General features: G+C 40.5%; 1 protein-coding gene across 1 annotated transcript; it reads left to right on the top strand.

The window, feature by feature from the left end:
• Positions 1-63: 63 nt before the first annotated feature.
• On the top strand, positions 64-20,416 carry CIRSR (corepressor of RBPJ and splicing regulator; the record flags this gene model as incomplete). The annotated part of the gene is made up of 9 exons (XM_079539296.1): positions 64-135; positions 515-609; positions 1,371-1,458; positions 3,262-3,317; positions 3,560-3,608; positions 3,822-3,939; positions 15,713-15,819; positions 17,923-18,008; positions 19,693-20,416. The coding sequence occupies 9 exons, from the start codon at positions 64-66 to the stop codon at positions 20,396-20,398; spliced, it is 1,377 nt and encodes a 458-aa protein (XP_079395422.1). The 3' UTR covers positions 20,399-20,416.
• Between the last annotated feature and the right edge of the window lie 1,732 nt (positions 20,417-22,148).

Here is a 22,148-nt window from a genome sequence, read left to right as displayed (position 1 = left end):
AAGGCCCGTAGCGAGCGCTGGAGCCGGTTGCGCTCAGCCGGTGGGCCGCTCCTCGCCGCCGCCATGGGGAAGTCGTTCGCCAACTTCATGTGCAAGAAGGACTTCCACCCCGCCTCCAAGTCCAACATCAAAAAGGTGAGCGGCGCTCCGGCGCGTTCCGGCCGCGGCTCAGAGCTCCCGGGCTCCTACGGCCGTCTCCGTTCCCTGGCTCCAGCCCCGCTTGGCGCGGTGTTGTCTCATGCTGCCCGCAGCTGCCATCCGTTCCTGCCCGCAGGCCGCTCCCCGCAGCTTCTGGCACCCAGCGCTGCGGTATCCGAGCTTCGTTTTCCCTCCGCGTTACTCAGCTTCCCCGCCTTTGTTCTCAAATGTCGTTGAAGTTTTAGCTTATCAAAATTATGCTTTGATGAAAGCTGATTTTCAGCGCGCTAAACCAATGAAGTGGTTATAGGGTGTGTTTTACAGTACCCTACAGTTTTACAGTCTGCTGGAAGCGGAAACCTCTTGTTTTAACTAGGTATGGATGGCGGAACAGAAAATATCCTATGATAAGAAGAAACAAGAAGAGTTAATGCAACAGTATCTCAAAGAACAGGAGTCCTATGATAACAGGTGAGAGTCAGCTCTTCCTGAGCTACTTGAAGCACTGTTTCTCTCTGACCACCACGGTAAATGAGGATGGTTACTGGAAAACTGCAGTCTGATTGAGCAGAATCAATAAGGTCTGCTTTCAAATCACAGAACCATAGAATTGGAGGGGTTGGAAGGGACCTCAAGAGGTCATTGGGTCCAACCCATGCTAAATCAGGTACCATACAAAAGGTCACACAGGTAGGCTTCCACATAGGTCTTGGATGTCTCCATACAAAGAGGCTCCACAGTCTCTGAGCAGCCTGCTCCAGTGCTTCATCACCTTAACTGTAAAGAATTTCTTCTGCACATTTGTATGGAACTTCCTATGTTCAAGATTTAGGCAATTGCTCCTTGTCCCGTCAGTACGTGTGACTGAGAAGAGCCTGGCCTCATCCAATTGCCTCCCACCTCCCTCTTAGATATTTCTCAACATTATTCAGATTCTCCCTCAGTCGGTGCTACAAAGAACAGGACAGGAGGTGACCTGGTATTGCACGTTCTGATGCAGAACTGTGTTTCAGCTGTGATTGATATGTCTGATCATTGGTACGCAGTGAAGCATGCAAAAGCGTTGACTGGGCCCTTGTTTTTTTGATATTCAGCTTTTGGTATGCTGATTAACAGATGGAAAATTTCTGGTTATTATCATAATTTTTTGCTGCATGTTTCTTTTTTCTTTTCTCATTAACTAATACCTATCTGAACGCTTTGTGTATAACACTCCAAACTGTTCCTTTCAGGTTGCTTATGGGAGATGAGCGCGTGAAGAATGGTCTTAACTTCATGTACGAGGCCCCACCTGGAGCGAAGAAAGGTACTGAGATGTCTGTTTGTGGGCAGGCAGAGCTAACGTTGCTCTGAACAAATAAATATGGTCATTCAGATAATAAAACTATAGTCATAAAGGAGTAATGCTAGAAGGTGTTGCTTTTTGTTCTCCTACTGGATATATGCATAGATGGATCGTATTTAATAATTTTGATTGCACACTACTTTAATTTCAGTCAAATTGAGAAATACTTTTTAAGCAACAGTTCAGTGTGAAGGGAAGATATGGCAACATCAGAGGTTCCGTGCTTGGCCATAGGTGTTTCTTTAAGGCATTATAAAGCACTGGATGAGGAAGACTAGACTTTACCAGCACATTGGCTCCAGCAGCACAAACTGTTTTGGCCAGCTCTCCTTTTTAGAAATAGCAGGGTAGCTTTTGCATAAAACTTCTGCCCGAAATTCAGCTTGATCCATGTCAGGCACGGGAGTTAACAAAGCAAGAAGTTAATTAGCTGATGTCTTGTGAGTAATAAATGCTGGATGACTCAATTCTGGTGGGTCTGGCTGTCACTGTATTTAATACATTCATGAGCAGTAGTTCCTGAAAGCCTTGTGGACACGTTGACGTTGTTAAGTTTTAGTGACTGATAGGTGTAAGCACAGGAGTAAGAAAACATAATTTGTAAGAGTTTCTCCCTGAAAGCAGGTTGCCCTGTAGCTGTTGTGCTGACCTGCTGAGACAGGCGGACTCAGTAAAGCCAGCATGTGGCCCGGACATGTTTCCCAGCCAGTGGGCCTGAGAAGGCTCACCAGGGCTGATTCAAAGCCCTGAAGGCTGACCGACCTTCTGGAGGAGGCTCGGACTCTGTTCACTTCTTCTAAGCCCAGAAATACCATCTCCACCAAACTGAAATTTTATTCTTGATAATTTTTTGTTTTAATTATTACACATGCAAAATATAGAACAGAAATATTTTACTATCTTTCCCTTACGTGTGACCTTTTTAAAACATGAAACTGAAATGATAGGTATGGGCCCATGGGACTGACACAGTGAATGACACAGTAATGTTTATTAAGTAGTTTTTAGGGTATTTTTGAGATCCTGGTAACCAAAGTATTCAGTTTAACATAAATAGAACTTGCTTTGCAGTAAACCCATGCCTGATAGGAATTACATTAAACCTTGTGAGAGGAAAACCTTTTGTAAATTGCAATTTATTTTTTATGAATCAGCTAGCGAAGAAACACATTTTAACAGTCTGTAGTCTAGGAAGCACTTGTTTTGGGAAATATGAGTAGAGAAATCTAACTAGACTTCCTCCATTAAATTCAGAATTTGCATATTAATCAACTTAATGATAACCTTCTGGCAGGGAGAGTCCCTCTATAACTGCTACGATAGATGACTAGATACTGACTAGGAAACAAATTTTCTCTCTCTGAAAACCAAAGAGAACTTTGCGGCATTGCTGTCCAACCCCAAGCTGTTGTACAGTGTTTCCCTGGCTAGAACTTGCAAATTTTTGTGCTTGTATATCACAGCAATGTAATTTTAACAGATGATTATGTTTTAAAGGATTTGCAACTGCATATACTAGAAGCTGATTATTTGTGTTCTCTATTTTAATTAAGTTACTGCTGTATTAGTATATACTTCAACATGTTTTGCTTCCAGATTGGGCACCAGCTGCATTTTATGTATGTAATTAATATATTGTCTCTTCTCTTTTCATGATTTCTGAAAATTCGAAGAGGAAACTAAAGAGGTATTTTATTACGTTGTTTCGTTGTGTTTTCTACCTGCTTACTGGATGTGTATTGGAAAAGCTCAAACTTGCCATGCTTTGTGTTTTGTAGCAAGAAGGAGAGACTGAGTACAAATTTGAATGGCAGAAAGTCGCCCCTCGAGAAAAGTAAGATGTCTGGATTTTATCCAGAGAAAAAATATTCTTTTAATTTACCTTCCATGGTCTTTTCTTTTTCTACTTTCTTTTCAGTTTCATTTTTTAGCGGGTCATTTGCGTAATCATTCATGCCCATGCAGTTAATTAGTAAAAGCTGTAAACCTGGAGAGGTCTCAAAGTAGTTTGGTGTGTGATGGTTTACAAAACAAAGTGAATTTACGATGTGTTTGCGTTTTGTGTCTGTGTGACAGGTACGCTAAGGATGACATGAATATCAGAGACCAGCCATTTGGCATCCAGGTAAGTCACATACATTTCACTCTGTGGAGGTCTTGAGTGTATTGCAAATATTATCTAACTGCAGAGTATCCACGTGGACTTAATTTTATTGTGTTTCTCAGTGAGTCTAAAAGCATTTCTTCTGCCTAATAACACAAATGTTTCTGTAAATGTTAAGTTGTATTGTTAACTAACTTATGCCAGTGTTGTTTGGCTTCTTTTTTTACCTTCTAGGTGCGGAACGTGAGATGCATCAAGTGCCACAAGTGGGGCCATGTAAACACTGATCGAGAATGTCCTTTATTTGGCCTGTCTGGAATCAACGCGAGCTCAGTGTCCAGTGATGGTTCAGGTAGGCAGCAAATGCCTTTCTGAGGGTCCAGATAAAAACGTGGGGAAAACTTCTCAGGTTTAATTTTGCAAATGTTATCTTCTTTCAAAAGGTTGGTGAAATGGGGAAAAGATTTCTTATTTCATATGTTCTATCCAACATTTCTGATCATTTCAAGTGCTAGGGATCTAATTTTCTGGTTACTGACTCATTTTTTGAAGAATCTCTAAAGACTGTTGCTGTTGATTCTTCCTCTGACAAAATGTCAGAAAGCTGCAGTGAAATTGTTTCCGTCGACTGTCCCAGTTCATGTTCAGGCAAACTGCTCTGAAAAGCTGTAGTGTATCAGTATATTTTTGTTAATCATTTGGAAAAATGGAGAGATTTTTTTTAGTATATTTGATTGCACTTCTAAAAATGGATGAGTAACTGGAACTGAGCTTTCCTGGTTTCCTTTCAGCTGGCTTCTGATTGCTTTGTGAACTTTTTTTTTTTAATTAGGTTTTAATAAAGAAGTGGATGTAAGCATTCAAATTAAATGATGTTTGCCTAGAGTGCTGTAAGCTGACTCAAGTTAGTAATGCTTTTAGTATTTTCAAAATCTTGGTCTATTACGAGACACCTGGTAACGTGGGTGAGTCTTCAGACTTGCTATTGCACTCCAAGATCATGATCATTCACTTTTGCAGGGATATCACTATGGCTGCACGCTTGATAACACCTATTCTTCTGTTTCTGCTCAGGATATCTATTTTATGTAGTAGCTCTTAGTTTTACTTCACGTTGGGCCTACCAACAGTCTTGCCTTCAGAATTACATCACACAGATGTTTCATCTCTCTGGGATGAGGCATAGAAGACTTAAGTTGAAGGAAACAATGCCTCTTGTGCTCTTCTGCTCCTAGGCATTGTCTGATGATTATACCATTGTGTTAGCAATGCCGCAGTTGACATTCTCAGCCTTTATATTCAATAGGTTATAACATTAAATCTTCTTCTTACCTCATTACTACCTTAGACAAAACTGTGCTTGGAGCGTTTGGTGGGGGTAGAATTATACAGTGCAACTGTTACACGTCAGTTGTGCTTTTATGCTACAGAACGTTTTTATTCCAGTTCAAATGATGTGGGCAATTTTTAGGAGTGCTTGGCTGGGAAATTTGAAAAATATTTGGTGCATGCTTGCACCAGCTTGAAAATGGAGTCATTATTTCTAGTGCAGACACTTCACAGTGTCAACGTAAGGCTAACTGCTTGCTTCAAACCCAACTGAACTAATTATCTAGATGCAGGAAAGTTGGAACGCTGCGTGTTTTCTACAGAGAGAGATGCTGTCCGGGCAGCTTTCCAAACAGTCACGCAAAGCCTAAGAGAGGGATTTAATGCACAGGATGAATTTTGTGTTAGGAAAAAGCTGTAAAACTGTTTACATGTACTCAGGCTGTGTGAGTGACCTCACATTTCCAAGTTGGAAGACAGTGTGCTGTGCTGAGCACAGTCTTTAGCAGGCTGAGAGGAAGGATTTCAGCGAGTAGGGGCGGGTGACAGATCGGGGTTTGTATATAAAATTTGTAAGGCACTGTGATCTTGGGTTTGAATAGTCAGCTGTAATGATACGACTACATTCTCATTTTTTCTTTCAAGAAAACTGTATGTAAAAACACTGGTGGTAAAATTTAAAACAATTGTAAGTTCTTCATCTAACAGCAGATAAGAGGTTTATAGGAGCGGGTAATATCGTTAATTAGATCAGCAGTAAAAAAGGTTGTCTGCTTTTTCTAACCTTGGGCATGCAATCCTCTCATCAGCTTTTCTAAATCTTCATCCGATTTAATAATAAGCTAAGTTATGCTCCTCTGAGAGCTTCTGGAGTTTCCTTGACTGTACATGAAGTATACAGTTAAGTGAGAACACAAATTTTTGAATTCAGTAATTCTCCTAAGACTCAGAATTTATGCATGTTAGGTGAAGCTTACATCTCATTTTACAAAAATTTTACAATTTTTTGAGCTGAACCCTGAGACCGGTCCTATGGTGTCTGGGATGGGGGATTAAGTCCTTGTCTTCGTGTTGCTGAGAGCTCTACCCAGGTTTCACCATGTGCAGATCTGCAGTCAACTCTGTGAACTTAGCCTTAGCTGAGGGTGAAGTCAGTTTGTCAGAAGTGTTTTTACATTTCCTGACAGTGCACTGCAATACTAGAAAGCCAAAACCTGTCATGTTCTGATCAACCCCCCCCACATGCACAGTATAATCTTGCTTTGACCATTTCTCTTCATTGTTGTTTCCATTCGTAAAATCTACCCAATGCTTTTTATGAGCCTTAATGCTGAACCAGTGAGCACCTCTGTGAATGTTCTTGTCTTCCTCTATAAAACGCAGCTCTCTGAGCTTTGCTTTTTCCTCCTCCTCTTTATCAGTAATGATATCCATTACTACTTCTAAGCTGCTTATTCCTAGTTGTTTTTTTTCTGATTATTTTCTAGTACATTGAAAATGTGTTCTGCTGTGCCATTCTTACTTTGATTGGCCTAGAAGGCAGAAAATACTACTTAAAGTAAGTAATATTTTGAAAGGTTAGGAAGTAAATCCTTCTGCAGGAGCTCCATCTCTGAAAGCTTGTTCCTACTTTGTTGTGAAATTTGAAATGTAAGTGTTGTCTCATAAATGAAGAGTGCAACGATCTAAGAAATAGATATATGATAATAATAATAGTAAAAAAATAGTATAACAGTTAATAATCCAGGACTGCAAATAGCTTATGAAACTAATTTTCTTTGAAGGATGCAATCTAGCCTATTGTCCTGATTTCAGCTGGAACAGAGTTAGTCTTCTCTATAATGTTTGCTAAGATGCTGTGTTCTATTTAGGAAAAAAAAAACTGTTGATCCCACACCCAACACACGTTGTAGTTGTTGCTGAGCAATGCTGCACAAAGCCAGGGATGTTTCAGCTTTTCAGCTTCTCTTACTGCCCTGGTACTGAGGGCCTGAGGGGCACAGGAAGCCATGAGTGAACAGATGACCTAACCTGGCCAAAGGGCTGTTTTGCATGATGCCACGCAGTATGGAACTATAAAACCAGGGGAGTTGGCTGGGGACTGCCACAGCTTGGGGACTGGCTGAGCATTGGTTGGCAAGTGGTAAGCAATGACATTTCACATCAACTCTGCTTTTCTGTCTTAGTAAATTGTCTTCATCTCAACCCATGAAGCTTTTTCTCCTGATTTTCTTTTCCTTCCTGCTTGGAGGAGGGGTGAGTGAATGGCTGTATGGTGCTGAGCTGACTGCCAAGTTAGACCATAGCAGGCCTTCTCAGTGCCCAGCGTGGGGCTTGAAGAGTTAAGATAATGATGGATCTGACCAGAGCATGTTAAAATTGTTACAAGCTTTATAGTAGCGTAGTAGTTGCTGGTCACAGTATTGATTCTTTCACTCGCAGTGCGGTTTTATTTGCTTTCATAGTTACTTTTCTTAGTTCCATTCTTATCATTGCTGGGGGCTGGCCTAAGGTTACACGTGGTTTTGCCATTTTGTAGATAGCACATGCTCATATTACATTGACCATGAACTTAATGTGGTGTCTGTACTCGGTACTGCCATCATTCTAGCAATTTGGGAACCTTACTGTGAGGACTATTAACAAGCTCTTTATTACAGGCAAGTTAAAATAGGCTTTGAAAATTTTGAATATAGCTGGGATGATCAAACTGGCACAGTCCTATTGCTGTGTCTTCTTTGTGTTTCTGGTTTTGTCTGTGGTTAAACAACCATTGCAAAACACCAGCCAGAGATGTGCCCTGAGGCGGGGTGGCTGTGGGTGGCAAGGTGTGTGGGAGGAGATGGGCAGGTATTAATCACCATCTCTGAATGGTTTGGAATTCACCCCTTATCAAGTGCAGAATCCTAAAAAGCTGACAGAATGTTGTTGAAAGGTATGCCCTGATCGTGGCAATATGAAAGAGTTTGAGCTCGCTGTGCTGTGCTGGTGCCTGGCCTGTGCCTATCAAACACTATTCTACACTATTCTGTACCCTGAAAAAGAAGAAAATGCTTCTGGGTCTATCCCACCCCCTGCGGCAGGTCCTGTGGCTGAACCAGAGAGCCAACAGGAAGCAGAAACTGCCCATCCCCATCTTGCCTTTTCTCCTTCAAAAATTTAAAATGCCCTCAGAAGGTCTTCTTTGAATGGCATCTTCAATTTAATAAAAGCAGAGCTTTAAATGCTCAAATCAATAAGCTTCAGTAGGATTTTAAAATTAAAGAAAGTAATGCAGAAACAAGTCATGTCAGAGGGAAAGAAATAGCACATGAAGAAGAGTGAATTAGTGGTTGGGACAGTGATCTGCCAAGAAGCACAGTTACTGCATTCCAGCATTCTTGCATTTCTTGATGTTTTATTGCCTGAAGTTTTTCAAAGTAGGCCAGTCTGTTCTTAGGAAGACCTTCTGCTACAGGTATGAGAAGTGCACATTTCACTTCTAATTGCCGGTGTTATTTCCTTTCATATGCTATAAATGATGCATCTCAACACACAGAGAAAAACTGAATAGCGCTTAATGCAGGTGCAGTAGGTGTTCCAATGTTCTCCTTCAGGAAGAGAGCAGAGTAAAATTCCTTATTTGGACTCAGGCTTTTCAGCCTCAGAGGAAAAGCTTAACTTGAAATGAATGAAAATGAGACTTTGTTGGATTTAGTTGGGTTATCTGAAGTGCTACTCTGTTAGTCTTTGAGGAAAGAGGTGCAGTTCTCTTCAGCAAAAGGCACTGGTCTTTGCATTTATCTGATGTGACGGCTGCATTGCCGTCTCCCTTCCTGCATGGAATCCAGAACAGCAATCGCTGTGCGGTTTCAACGTTGAGTATCTCACACAGAGACCAGTTGCTGACTCTGCTTTGCTCAAGTGGAACCAGTGCAGGAGTGCAGCGTGCATGGCAACTCCGCTCTGTTCGAGTAGAAGACCTCTATCTTTCAAGATCTAAAATACACTGCAGTGCACCAGCAAACAGCAAAATAATTACAATCAGTCCCTTAGCTGAGGCTTGGTTATTTCGCTTCTGGGACTATTTTACTAATCTAGCAGGTAATTCATACTAGAAAAAAAAATAATAATCTTACCATTAAAAAAGCGCCTTCTGAATAATATCTCACCAGTGAATAGAGATTATTTCTGCAATAAGGCAATTTCAGTGGATGTGGTTAGCATGGGATAATCACACCCCTGGGGTACAGCCTTGTCTGTAATCTCCCAGGAGTGTAATTATTTCATGATAACTGCACCCCCTGATGTTGCATTATTTCCATTATGAAATTCTTAGTTTTAGATATAAAGTAAGTTACTTTGATCACTGGAAACTGCAAAGTAGTGTTAGAATGCTCCAACTGTGACACGTACAGAGACCAACTGATAAGATTTACTTCTCCTTTACAAAGTTAAATTAGGCAATCAAAATGCTGCTTTGGGCTAAACTGCTTTACCTTTTTTTCTTTTTCTTTTTTTTTTTTTTACTGGTAAAAATCCTAACTTTCAAAGTTAAGACAAGATGAAAGTATCTCTTGTGGTTCTGACTTGACATGCAGCTGTGCATATGTTTGTATATGCACATATGGAGTTATTAGAACACAGACTCATAGGTTTTACATGCAAAAACTTTTGAAGTAATTTTGTTAATTTGCTTCAACACTGCTTGTAAGTGCCGTGGTCAGATAGATCAGTCCAATCTGATGCTCTTGGCCTATTGAACTTAGGCTGGAGAGTGCTGGGCATCATTCTCTGCTCTGTACTGCTTTCAACATGTTACAGTCAACTGGCTCCATCTATGTCCTATCCAGTGAAGAAACGATTCTGCAGAATGGTTTATGCCTTTATGGAAAACTGAGGCAAATGAAAGTCAAAATGTGACTGAGTGACATGTATGTGTATGTAGCGTCTGACGTTCTACCAAGACGAAGAGGTTTGGTTTGTCAGTGTAAATGCAGCCTTCTAAAGGCTCATCAGCACCTCCTGAAGTTTGTGCCACTTTTGTGTTACCGCAGCGTCCCTGCACTCACTGTGCTTGTCTGTCACACTCTGACCTTCAGCTTCTTTGGGGTGTGAAATCCCTTGCCATAGAGATCATTGAAATCGTCAGCCATGCTAAGACAAGAAAAATGAGATTTATGTCTGTATTATGTTATCAGTAGAATCTCCCTGCGTGTTTTCCAAGGACAGATGTGGTACCGTTTTGTTTTCCCACAGATAAGAAGTGCATTGTATTGAGAATGCAGGAATGGATTGAAGTGTTCTCTTGAGTCTGTGTTAACAAAGGAGAGGTATTTGAATATGCTAACTGTGACCATTAGTATAAATGGTCATCTGCAGAATTGCGGCGCGCGTGAAACCTTCCTTTACGATCTACAGCTGAGACCTTTGATTGTGAGCAGTAGGAGCCCTAACAGAGTCTTCATGTAGTTCAAGAACTATCTCATTTCAGAATAGCCCTCCATTTATGCTTCAGAACCCTCTGTATTTGGTGTGAATGGCGTTTGAGTAATAAATATGGATTCCTGTAGCAGTTTGATGATTTAAATGTTTTTTACTTCTTAAAAATTCAAGATTCTCTGAAATAGCCTGCGACAAAAGCACGGCAATGTGTTACATTCAGTTAAACTGCAGATGCTCTGAAGAAAAGCTAATTAAAAGCCAGAGGTTTTGTATTCATTGGTTTCTCTCAATGCCAACTGCAGCAGTTGCTTTGAAGTGTAAATATGGTCTGAATGTAGTCATCCCCGAAAGAGATGGAAAAATTATCAGTGAAAAATGATCAGTTCTGAATTAGTGGAGGCTGCGTAAACTGCTGGGTTCTTCACGACCGGGGTCACGATCACATAATTATGATAATAGCTCTTTGTCCTTTAGATAAATGAGAAGTGTCTACTCTTATCTCTGCCACAACTGCGGTGAAACTTCACAGAAGATATGGTGTGATTAGGCTCAGCCTGTAATTCTTTCCCTTTTTAGTTCCATTTCCTTTTAAGCCACCTGAAAAAAGAATCATACAAGACTGTATGGAGAGCATAAAAAGTATGTGGGTATATTATTGACAAACCTATCTCTCATAATTTTAAAGTTAGGTTGTCTTTTAAAGCAAAACCCAAAAAGCCTTGTGTCTAAATGGTACTCCCTTCCACCATGCGAAGTCACATTCTGATTTCAGCCTGTACTCACCCTTCTCGTGATCATCTGCTGAGGCAACCAGCGGCGTGGTTTTCCATCACTTATTTAAGGTGAAAGAGCTGTTTGCAATCTTCCTGGTGTACACAGGTCTACAGTATCCCACCTGCCCACCTGCAGACACAACAGAACCAGACGCTGTTTGTTTCTTTTATGTTCCTGTTTAGTAACTGTAGCGTGCAGCCATGCTGTCCTCAGCCAGTGGAGTTGTATTGCTTGTGAGGTTATGCTACGCTGTTCATCTTCAATGGAAATTCAATAAATTCCTATTTGTTTTGCTTAGAGATCACTAATAAGGTTTTAAGATCTGAGTGGCAGTTGCCAATGTGATTGATTTATTCAACAGCAGAGCATGGCTTTAATATTGCTATCATATAGCAAATCAAATTTCTTTTTGGGAGAATTATGGCATCATGCTATCCAAGGTGAGCATGAGAAAGGCCTAAGCACGTCACCACCATTCTACTTTGTTAACAAAAAGCACGTGGTAATAATGGATAAGCCTTGAGAGTCTCTTGTCCTTGGTTTGTAAGTGACTTTTTAAGCCTAGGTAGAGAGGAGTATACTGAATGTGAAGCGTACTGATGAAGGGCTAGCAGATAGGCAGTGTGCTTTTTATTTGTGTTTGTATGAATTTCATCTCTGTTAGCAAACGAGGAGATAGCTATGGTATGGTGAGGAATGGGGAAGCTCTAGAAAAGCCCAAACACATTCTGAATATTCCGTTGGCACAAAAAATGAGCATTAGTTGAAATGAAGGTTAAGAAGTTGTAATTAAAATGGCACTGTGAAGAATATACTGCTTTTTTTCAGGTGGTTTGTTGTTTTGTTTTGTTTTTTTAAATATGGAATGGCTTATTTCAATTCGCAACACTATGTAACTGCATCTGCTGTGTACTGGCTAGGATGATTTCTCCTGCCACAGGCAGGAATGCTGGTTACAGTATTACTGCTTCTTACCTCTTTGCTTTTCATATGTATTCTCAAATAAAAATCTAGATAGGAACTTCATCGATTGCAAAGAATAAATGGGTTTGTTTATCTGTGCTGGTGACAGTAGTGAAAGCTTTTATCAGTAAGTTGAGCTGACGCTGTCGAGGGTAGCACAAGCAGATAGATGGAAAAGTACTATCTTGGTGATACTGACAATCACAGTATTATGGTCTGTCCTTACTGCCGCTGAAGCTGTTGTAGAAAAAGTGGTATTTAATCACAGTTGTTATGAAAAAAGGTTTTAACGTCCTGTTGGATAATGTTGGATAATTTGAAAAATGTGCTTTAGACATTTTAATGGAGGTCTGCTGGATGGCGTGTTACAGCTAGCATTGTTCTCCCAAGGAGGAGTCCTTTGCCCGTGCTCATTAGATGAAACATTCTGGCAACAACAAAGCATTACACACGCTCTTTGCGTCTGTGGCTTTGTGAAAAGTACAGACAAAATGGAAAATGACAGTTTTGGCTATAGGTTCTCTTGTTTCAGGGCTGTGAGCGGGGGTAATAATGTGGGGTGGGAGAGCCTGCTGTAAGCTTGGCGGTCAGTAATTGAAATCCAGAATTATATTGCCCCCTGGTTGTTTAATAGAAGCAGAATCGATTCTGTTAAATTGATCTCAGTAAAGTGCAGTAAGAAATTGGAGTGCTCTTTATTATAGAAACAAATTGACAATATGTTGTAGAAGTCTTCATATGATATCCTTGTGAAATCCAGCATAATTGATGCTCACGTGGCTTCAGAAAAATTCTGCTTACAGCTTTTCTATTTATTGAATTGCATGAATATTATAGAGATGCACCAACAGCCGTCAAGCTAAGGTTGTGCTCAAGTTATACTTTGTGAAGACTAAAATCCTTCTTTCCATACTTCATTGAATGGTTTGAGTTTTCAGGTTTAATGTCCCAACCCTGAGTTTACTGAGCCATCTATTATTTTTTTTTTCCTTTAAAACTACCTTGAACAAAATATAAGAGAGAGTAAAAACATTAAGAACTCTGAGAAGAAGTAGGAAGAAGTAGCAGCCTATTTGCTTGAAAACAGTATTTCTTCAGGCTGGGAAAAAGATAAAAAAAAAAAAAAAAAAAAAAAAGTGGAAAAAAAAAAAAGTAAATTCTAGAAAATAAGCTTGGAAGATTGAAAAATTGCCATTTAAAAATAGCTATGTGCTCTATTTGACTTGTTTCAGAAAGAATGAGAAACAGGTGATGAAACATTATGACTCTGAGCTTATTTTTAGTTAGCTGATGAAGGAACACTGAGAGACTTCTGTTAGGATTCCTCGCAATCTGCTATTTTTACAGAATTTCTACATCTAGCTTGCTATTAACTTATGACATAATGTCCTCTCTGGTCCTTTTCACCTGCATGAGATCACAGATCTGACTTCTTCACGGGCAGTCTCACAAGGCCCTAAGGAATGCACTTGTGAGGGTGTTGTGGTTTGAAGCATGATACGGAAACGGGGTCCCTTTTGGGGAGAAGGAAAGAATAACCACGTTAAGATGAGGAGAGATAACAAGGTAACGCTGCTGTGCAGTGCACTGTGCCTCCACACCCAGTAGCCTGCCGCATGGTGTCATGATATGCAGTACTGGTAAAACCGGGACGGGGGATGTCCACTTGCACAGTACGCAAAGAATGTTTCTTTTCTGATGACGGAGTGACTGAAAATTGATGGATGCCACTTGTGGCATACTTAGGTAGCATCAATTCCCGCGAGCTTAGCCAACTGAGAGCCTCTCGGCCCAGGCTTACCGTCTGTCCTTAACGTACAGTTTGAAAGGAAGAGCAGGTAAGAAACAGTTGGATTCATAAACCACTTGAATCTCAAGGTCTTGTAGTACGTTTGGTGTAACTTGTCCACCAGACAGGAGTAAGAGTGATATGTCAGCTGTCCTTGCTACAGTAGTACCATGTTGTGTCTGAAGCATTGCATATGGAGCTATGAATGTGTCTCCTTGATGTCAGTAATAAACATGGCAGCAAGGCTTCTAGAAATTCGTTTTAGCCGTGTTCACTTTCCTTTTTAGCATAGCTATTATGTGTGCGGCTGTGCTGATCCTGGTGTGAGTAGGCCTCCTCTTCCTTGTGTTGGTCTGTGCTTTACAGCACAGCTGCAGTCAGTTGGGCAGAAATGTACCAAAATCAGTAGTGTCGTGCATTTGTGATTGGCTTTTTGTGTGGAGGAGGAAATTACTTACCTCTTCACAGTGCTGCTGTGAACAAAGAATGCCTGAAAGGTTTGTTTCTAGAAAATGAGCTATGGGTAGAAGTACATCTATGGGAAAAAGGTAAGCCCTTACTTAACAGACCATGTGGACTCGAGTAAAGACTGAGAGGGATCTTTCATCAGAAAATTGTTTTGCCTGGCAAAATAAATAAACTGGTGAAAAAATGCAGGGGATCCTGAAACATTTCCAAAGTTTTCTTCATTCTTTCTTAGTGTATAGGCCTGTTTTTTTCAGTGAACAGTGTGTAATACAGTAAAAGTCAAGAACTTCAAAGCTGATGGGTTTTTTTGAGACAGTGCTATTTGATGTTTTCCATAGTAATTCTACTTTCTATGCTTACCCATGTTAAAAAAAAAATAATAAATTGTCTTGTTCTTCACAACCCAGAAACTCTCAAAACCGCAAAGCAGGATGGATGTGTTCTGTAAGAGGAAATTGATCTCATGATTTACATGTAGTTTAGTGAAGTATTACTGATTGCTCCGTACTCTGTATAACATGCCTTCAAATTTTACTTTAGCTTGCCTTCTCCATTTGCCTTACACAGTCATTGACAGGAAGGCTAGTGAATGAAGTGCTATGGAGATTTACCAAAAGGGACCTACCAAAAGCAGGTGTGTTTAGGGTGAAGAGAAAATGCCTGTTCAGGGATTTATATATCGATAATTGTAGCCTTCAGTTAACACCAAGGAGCCAGGTGTGGGGTACGTAAGTTACAGCGAAGCCAGCACAAGGCAGACAAAGCTGCTGTGCCTAATCCCAAACACCTATGCTAATGTGAGGTACTGCAGGCTTTTAAAGCTGAAAGCTACGAGCGCACTTAGAGTAACAGCACAGCACGTCTGGGGGGCCCTAGAATGAGTGAGGACCTAACTGATTTTTCCATGCATTTATTTTCTGTCTGTATACCATGTTTCTGATGATGGGTACTTTTTAAGTTCAAAAGTGCGTGAAAGATTATGAAAAATGCTTTATTAGTGGCGTAGTAGCAGTGCATTTTCCCATTGTGTTAGGGGAGAAGGGGCACTTAAGAGTCTTGTTTTATGTTTTTCTCTTTCTGTTTTCTGTGCATTTTGTAGTATAGCAGAAATACACTTACCTAAATATATTGTTTTCAACATGACAAAGTTACATAAGAGAATCCCCTTGTACTTAAAGAAAAATGCAATTATTTTCTATTCTGAATCTCCAGACTGCTGTTTTAGAAAATCATATCTGATTATTTGCTCAGCAGAAGATTATTGAGTTGATTTAGCTGTGATTTTACTTAACAAAGCTTCAACTGAATTCCTACTGTGGAGTCCAAAAAAGGTAGAGAGATATAAATGATACATTCAAACTGTGATTTTTGTGAACAGGGCCATCAATGCACCCCTCGGAGCTAATAGCGGAGATGAGAAACAGTGGGTTTGCACTGAAACAAAATGTACTGGGGAGAAACTTGACCGCAAATGATCCATCACAGGTAATGATCTTTTTACCAGTAAGCTGAAAATGTCTATAAATCTAAATGTGATTGCTTGTGAATTGCTGCTTAATGTTTTCCAATATGCATATCCATAGGAAAGCTGAATAGCTGCACCAGTGGAAAATCTCCAGAAACTTACTGTGTTTTCCAGCTCTGTTTTAGTCAGAATGATGAATCATAAGTTACCTTTTTTTTTTTTTTTTAATCTATTTGTAAAAAATTAAATACCTCTTTTGGTTGACTAGAAATTAAATTTTTCGTAAAGAAGTGGTTATGGGTTTTACCTTGTACTTGTGATGCAGCGGTGGTCTCTGCATGAACGTTTGAGGAAGCATGCCCAAGTATTGCCAGGAGTGCTGCAGCTGAAGGTGTTTTTGGTTAACTGAGCATTGTTATGTTATCTTCTGGGGGAGAAAATATTTAGTTGTTATTACTTAGGCTGCACAAAGTATATTTCATGTAGAGGCAATTTCATAATAATGTAAAGTGAAAAATTCACATGCATTACTTGTGAGATACTATGAGGATGGTCAAATTGCCATGTCACCAAGTTTAAACTAGAGACCAGACAACAGTCCTTAGCTGGTTCTTGAAATGCCAGAGTAAATCAACAGTTCCTTTTGTCTCCACAGTTGGATGTATGCAGGTTGCTCCCAAAGTAATGCTTCCTATTTATTTCCACTGAAACAACGATGAAAACAAAGAGCAGAGTATAACACTATTTAATGGAGTGAATTCTCAGCTACAAAACACTATTTTTCACCATGGTCACCACCATTAGCTGATTCACACAGATGAACTGAGTGAGACGCTCTTCGTTTTGTGGTGTGACAGCTGTGCATGGCCACCTGGAACATGACTTATCTTTCACATTGCTGTCACCACTGCTGAAACACACCACCCACCAGCTCACTGTGCTCACATCTGCTGTTTGAGCTCCATAAACATTCAGCAAGCATCGATGAGTATTAGAAGATGCCATTTTTTCTGCGTGGAGGAATTCAATGGCACGCCTTTGCTCTGTGCCCACTTCCATGTCAGACACCGTTCTGTCAGACTGCCCCTCTGCTGCCATCTGTCACACAGCAGCAGCACATAATGGAATATTGGTGGGAAGGTTCAACCTCTGCTGCCACACCACCCGCATCTGCCTCTGACATTGTGGGCCAACATAATAAAATGGAAAGCAGCACTTCTGGAGCAACCTCTGTAACTGCATTTTATAAAGCTGTGTGCTATAGAAAAAATGTAGCATCTGGGCACTGTTAAATGGAGCACAGTGATACCAGTACTTTAGCCTTACATTAGGTGTGATGTTTCTTGGTTTTTAGTTTTGTTTTTTTTTTTCTTCTTTTTTTTTTTTTTTTTTTTTTTTTGGAAGAGCTTTTTAATCTTTATTTCTTCTTTCCCCTCCTAAGTGTGGCTAAAATTAAAAACATTGTGGTGAAGAAACTGTAATGTACCAGATGCACATAATTTGAAGAATTGAGGGTCATAAAGTAGCTATGCTTTGTTGACTGCAGTACTGTATGCAGATTGTATGATTACCGTATTTTGCATTGCTAGAACACTTTATGAGCATTTAAACACTAATAGCACAACAGTAAGGTAGATATGTTAATACCCATTTTCCTAATGACAAAACTGAGACAGAAAAGTAATTTGCTTAAATTACTCCGGGTTTGAGCAGGACTGGCATCGTACCTATTCATCCAAGCATGATAAAAATGAGGTGACTTATCCTAGGGAATCGTGGGGGCTCCAAAATTGGCTCATTTTTATTAACTGTTTCAGAAATGTTTCTTTCCTGGCAGTGATTTTTCATATGTTACTAATAACTTCTGTTGTATAGCCCCCACATTACAGCACCTACTCAGCTTGGAGACAGAATGTGGGTGGGTGTTTTTTGGTGTTTTTTTTTTTTTTTCTTGCAGCAAGTATGTTGCTTTTCCCGAGGAGTCTTCAGTTGACTTGGTAATGCAAGCACATTCGTGCCTGTGCAAAAACAAGGCACGCACAGATGCATCACTTTTAATGCAGCAATCTGAATGGGGAGATTATCTTTATCTGAGGACTTAAAGTTGTACTGCATTTTTCTAGGAATTTGTTGCAAGCGAAGGAGATGATGATCCGGAAGTTGAATTTTTAAAGTCACTGTCAACCAAACAGAAACAGAAACTTTTAAGGTAAGCGTAGTATGAAGTGGAAGGGCTCTGTGTCAGCAGTAGCTCTGATTCCATAGTAGTCTTGTTGTCCCTCTACCTTTCCTATATCATCGAAGAGCTTAGCACCATCACTACAGAAGGAAGTGAATTCTGTTTGGCCCCAGATAGCACTATGCAGTGTGTCTGTCTGTCTAGCTTTTTTTGTCTTAACTGGTCCGTTCTAATCTAATCGGGATGCCTGTGCATTGTGCCCTATTTCTCATCTAGCTGGGATTCTGAAATAATAACTGGCTCACTGAAGGTACTGCCAACTCCTGTTTTAAAATATTATGTTGTACTGCATTGCTGACAGTATTTTCTTTCAGAATTAAATGTTATATATGCTTGCTTACTGGTTTACAACTTGGCCAAGTACGTTATTTTATGCCATGCAGCTGAAGTGAACCTAACCTTGCACCTTGTTATCTCTGTTGAGGTGTGTCGTGTGCTTTAGGATCAAGGGTTTATAGATTGCTGCTTCAGCTAAGCCAGCAGAGGGAGCTCCTCGTATTTCTGTACTTCTAATAACAAGTTGATGAGGTTTTCATTATTTGCTTCTATCCTACTTATTTCGTATCTCAAGTGACTTGCAGTATTTTCCTCTGCTAATTTGCAACATTATTTTGAAGTAACACGAATGTGTGTAAGAGCTACTGCCAGATGGATCCCATACAGGTATCACTGGTTAAAACTGTGCAGCCAGCTTTCAAGGTTAAAAAAAACCCAAACCCAACACATTGTGTACATGGAAAGCAGAAGAGGAAAAAGGTAAATTGTTAAGCAGGTACCTGAGTAGGTAGGTTCATCTGTTACCTGCATATGTAACCAATCATTCACTGAAAATACTGGGCATATGTTTATTTTAAGTAAGGAACATATATGTATTTTGATAACTTAAAACAGTATTTTGTTTGAACTTCTGCTGGCCCAACACAGCTAATCGCAGTACTTCATATTTTCAAAGCTGAACTTCAGTAAATGTTTGGATCCTTTGGATTTTATGCGTCTGAAGGCATATTTTTAATATGCTGCAGGTAATGTCATTCTTCACTGTTTTCTGAGAAGGGTAAGCACAACAAGCAATGAGTTAAGAACGCAAACTTCTGTGAAAGCAGTTAAATGGCAGTGAGTGCGTGTGCATGACAGAGCACTGTAATTGTGGCTGGAGCTCTTACATTTCTGCTTGTGACAGAAGATGTTATTGAAAATACCAATATTGTTTGCCTGGAGAACAGGCTTTAAAATATCAGTTTCCATCACTAATAGGAAGTGAACGCTAATTGTTTTTTTTCCTTTTCAAAATCTGTTATAAGAATGCACAAATAAAAGCAGCAGATTTTCCAAACTGTCTCCAGCAGACTGACAGTAAGAAAGCACTACCAATTAATTATCTGCATTCCTGGTGATAAGGCCAAAATGTACTTCTCTTTTTTTTAAAATAAGGAATTGAAAAACCACGTTCTAACTATGCTTAGCTCAAGGTTAGAAGCTTAAAATGATTTTAAATACTTCTCTGGACGAGGATTGAAATTCAACACGCTTTTATGGAAAATAATGTATTTACTGCGTAGGACGAGTGAAGTAGTCAACTTTAAAAGACAATGACTGTAATCTAGAGTATGTTAACAAGTCTGATTGCGCTACTCTCTTATTTTGAAAATAAAAGGAAATTGGATCGTCTGGAGAAGAAAAAGAAAAAGAAAGACAGAAAGAAGAAAAAGCAGCAAAAGAAAAAAGGCAAGAGTAAACACAAGAAACATAAGATGAGCTCCTCTTCCTCATCCTCCAGTGAGACTTCAGGAAGCAGCAGCGACAGTGAGACTGACAGCAGAGATAAAGCAGCACAAAAGAAGATGTATTCTAAGAAAAGAAAAAAAGACAAGTTTTCAGAGGCTAGCAGCAGCGATTCAGAAGGAAAGGCAAAGACTAGGAAGGAAAAACTTTATGAAGATCTCTCCAGTAGTCACGGTAACAAGGACAAAGATAGGGAGAAGTATAGACTTTTAAAGCAAGATAGTTCTGCGGAGAACAGCAAATGGAGCTCCTGTGAGGGGGAAAGAAGGTCCAAAAGCAGACACCAGAGAGAGACTGAAAGAAAGGAGAGGGATAGCAGGAGCCGGAGTGCAGATAGAGGGAGAAGCCCTTGCACAAGTCACAGCAGTCACAGGCAAAGGCAAACAAGAAAAAGCCCAAGTCAAAGCCCTGGTGAAGAGCGTCACAGGAAAAATGAAACCAGGAGCCCCAGCACAGATGGGCAGAGAAAGGAGAAAAAATACAGAGAGAGCAATGGAGACAAGTGCAGTAAAGTAGAATACAGAGAAAGGAGCAGAAGGAGTAGAAGCAGAAGCCGAGAGAGGAAAAAAAAGAGATAGTGTAGGGGACCGGTGCAAACAAAAATCTCTCCTTCCTGATGATACCTTTAATAAGGGCTCAGTTACACACTGCTCTTCGTTTTCCAACCTTTGTAACTAGCTTTTCCTAAATAAAGCCAACAGTGTCATTTCTGTGATGTTGTAATATCTGTAAATTAGGACAAATGTTGCGGTATTTTTCTTACTGTATAAATATTCTTGTTGGCAAATATCTTATGTGTGCATGCAGTAATCCCTAGACCTGAGTTTTAAAGTATTTCAGAGCAGTGTTTGATATCCTTGATTTCTGTTGGTGGTGATTTTTGTTTTGATGCAACTGTGAGGGGAAGCAGGAAGTAATGGGGAAGAATCCTGGGGTATGTTAAATGGTAACAAATGTTTGAGGTAGCTGTGGGTAAAATCCCTGCTTCCAACATCAAAACATTATGTTGTAGAGGGCTTTTTGTTGTTGTGGTGTTATACTGCACCATTTTTGCTAAAGTTCCCTGTAAGAGATCAATTTCATGAGTTAAAACAACAGAGAGACATAGTTCACATAAGTGTGTAGCCAACATTTTTTTACCTCCTGCAGTGTACAGCTTGGTCAGGGCTATCTAAACATCTTGAACCCCTGTTGGTGTGTGTCAGTACAATGTCAAGTTATTGTTCAATAAGCTCCCAAGACATGAAAAGAGCATTTAGTGCCTCATCTGCTCCGGGTGTTTCATCATTTGTAGGAGGAAGTTAATGTAAATATCCATCCTTTCGTTTTTGTGGAACAGACTTCTTTTTCTTGGTGACCGTTGTTCTTCACGTGCTGTTATGAACGTCAATAATAAAATACCTTATTATTTAAAAGCAGTGAGAACTGCCTACTTCTCCAGTATTCTGAGTCGGTACAAATGCACAAGGCAATGTTTTGCTTTCTGTTTCAGGGCGGCAGGTGGAGATACATCAGTGGACAGGTGAAGGTGCTGCTGAGCCGATGGGCAGCTTTCTTTCCCCCCTCACTGCCAGGGCAAACAGCGCTTTATTACCAGTCCACTTCTACTTCTTAAAACTGTCATGCCGTTTTTCAGTATCACTCAGAGTATAATATATGGTGGAAGTGACCTGGCTTCTCTTTTAAGCACGTGTGAATGAGTTTGAAAGGGTGAGCCATTAAGCGATGTCACCTTCTTCTAAATGCTTTTGCCTGAGGTTGCTCCGAGTGTTCTTAATGAAGTGGCCAGGCTTAAAGATGTGCGCAATCCAGCGGAGTCAAGCCCTGTGGTGATGTGTGCGTGAGAGGTGAGAGCTCTGAGTGAGCAGGAGCAGGAGGCTGCTCAGAATGCCCGTACAAAGCATCCAAACATTGTCTTGTGAAGAACGTGCTGTCTGTCCCTCTGGGATGGGCAGTGTGATATGGGGAAAGGCCTGTTTTTGTGGCAAACTTCATGTTACACACAGCAGGAAAATTCAAGGGGTAACAAACAAGCAATGGGGTGTGCATTCCCAAAGCAGGGGCAGGGCTCTGCGTGTGGCAGGGTTCCGGTGCCCACCTGGGAGGGGCAGCTGATGCCTGCAGCTGTGGGCACTTTGCTGGGCCCTGCCATGCGTGCCCGCCGAGGTGCGTGCTGAGCACACCTGGCCTCCTTCCGCAGGAATGCCGGGAAGTGGCGCGGGCTCAACGCGAGGCCGCCGCGATTGAAAGCTGCAACAGGGAGAGTTGCAGGCCATGTTGGACGCGTCTCTCAGAGACCACCAGCTGAAGAGCTCTCAGCAAGCCGCT

Source organism: Tetrao urogallus (genome assembly GCF_951394365.1).
Source record: "Tetrao urogallus genome assembly, chromosome: 8".
In the NCBI taxonomy this organism is placed as follows: Eukaryota; Metazoa; Chordata; class Aves; order Galliformes; family Phasianidae; genus Tetrao; species Tetrao urogallus.
The sequence above is the reverse complement of the archived record's forward strand: the minus strand, read 5'-3'. Positions and strand labels throughout refer to the sequence as shown.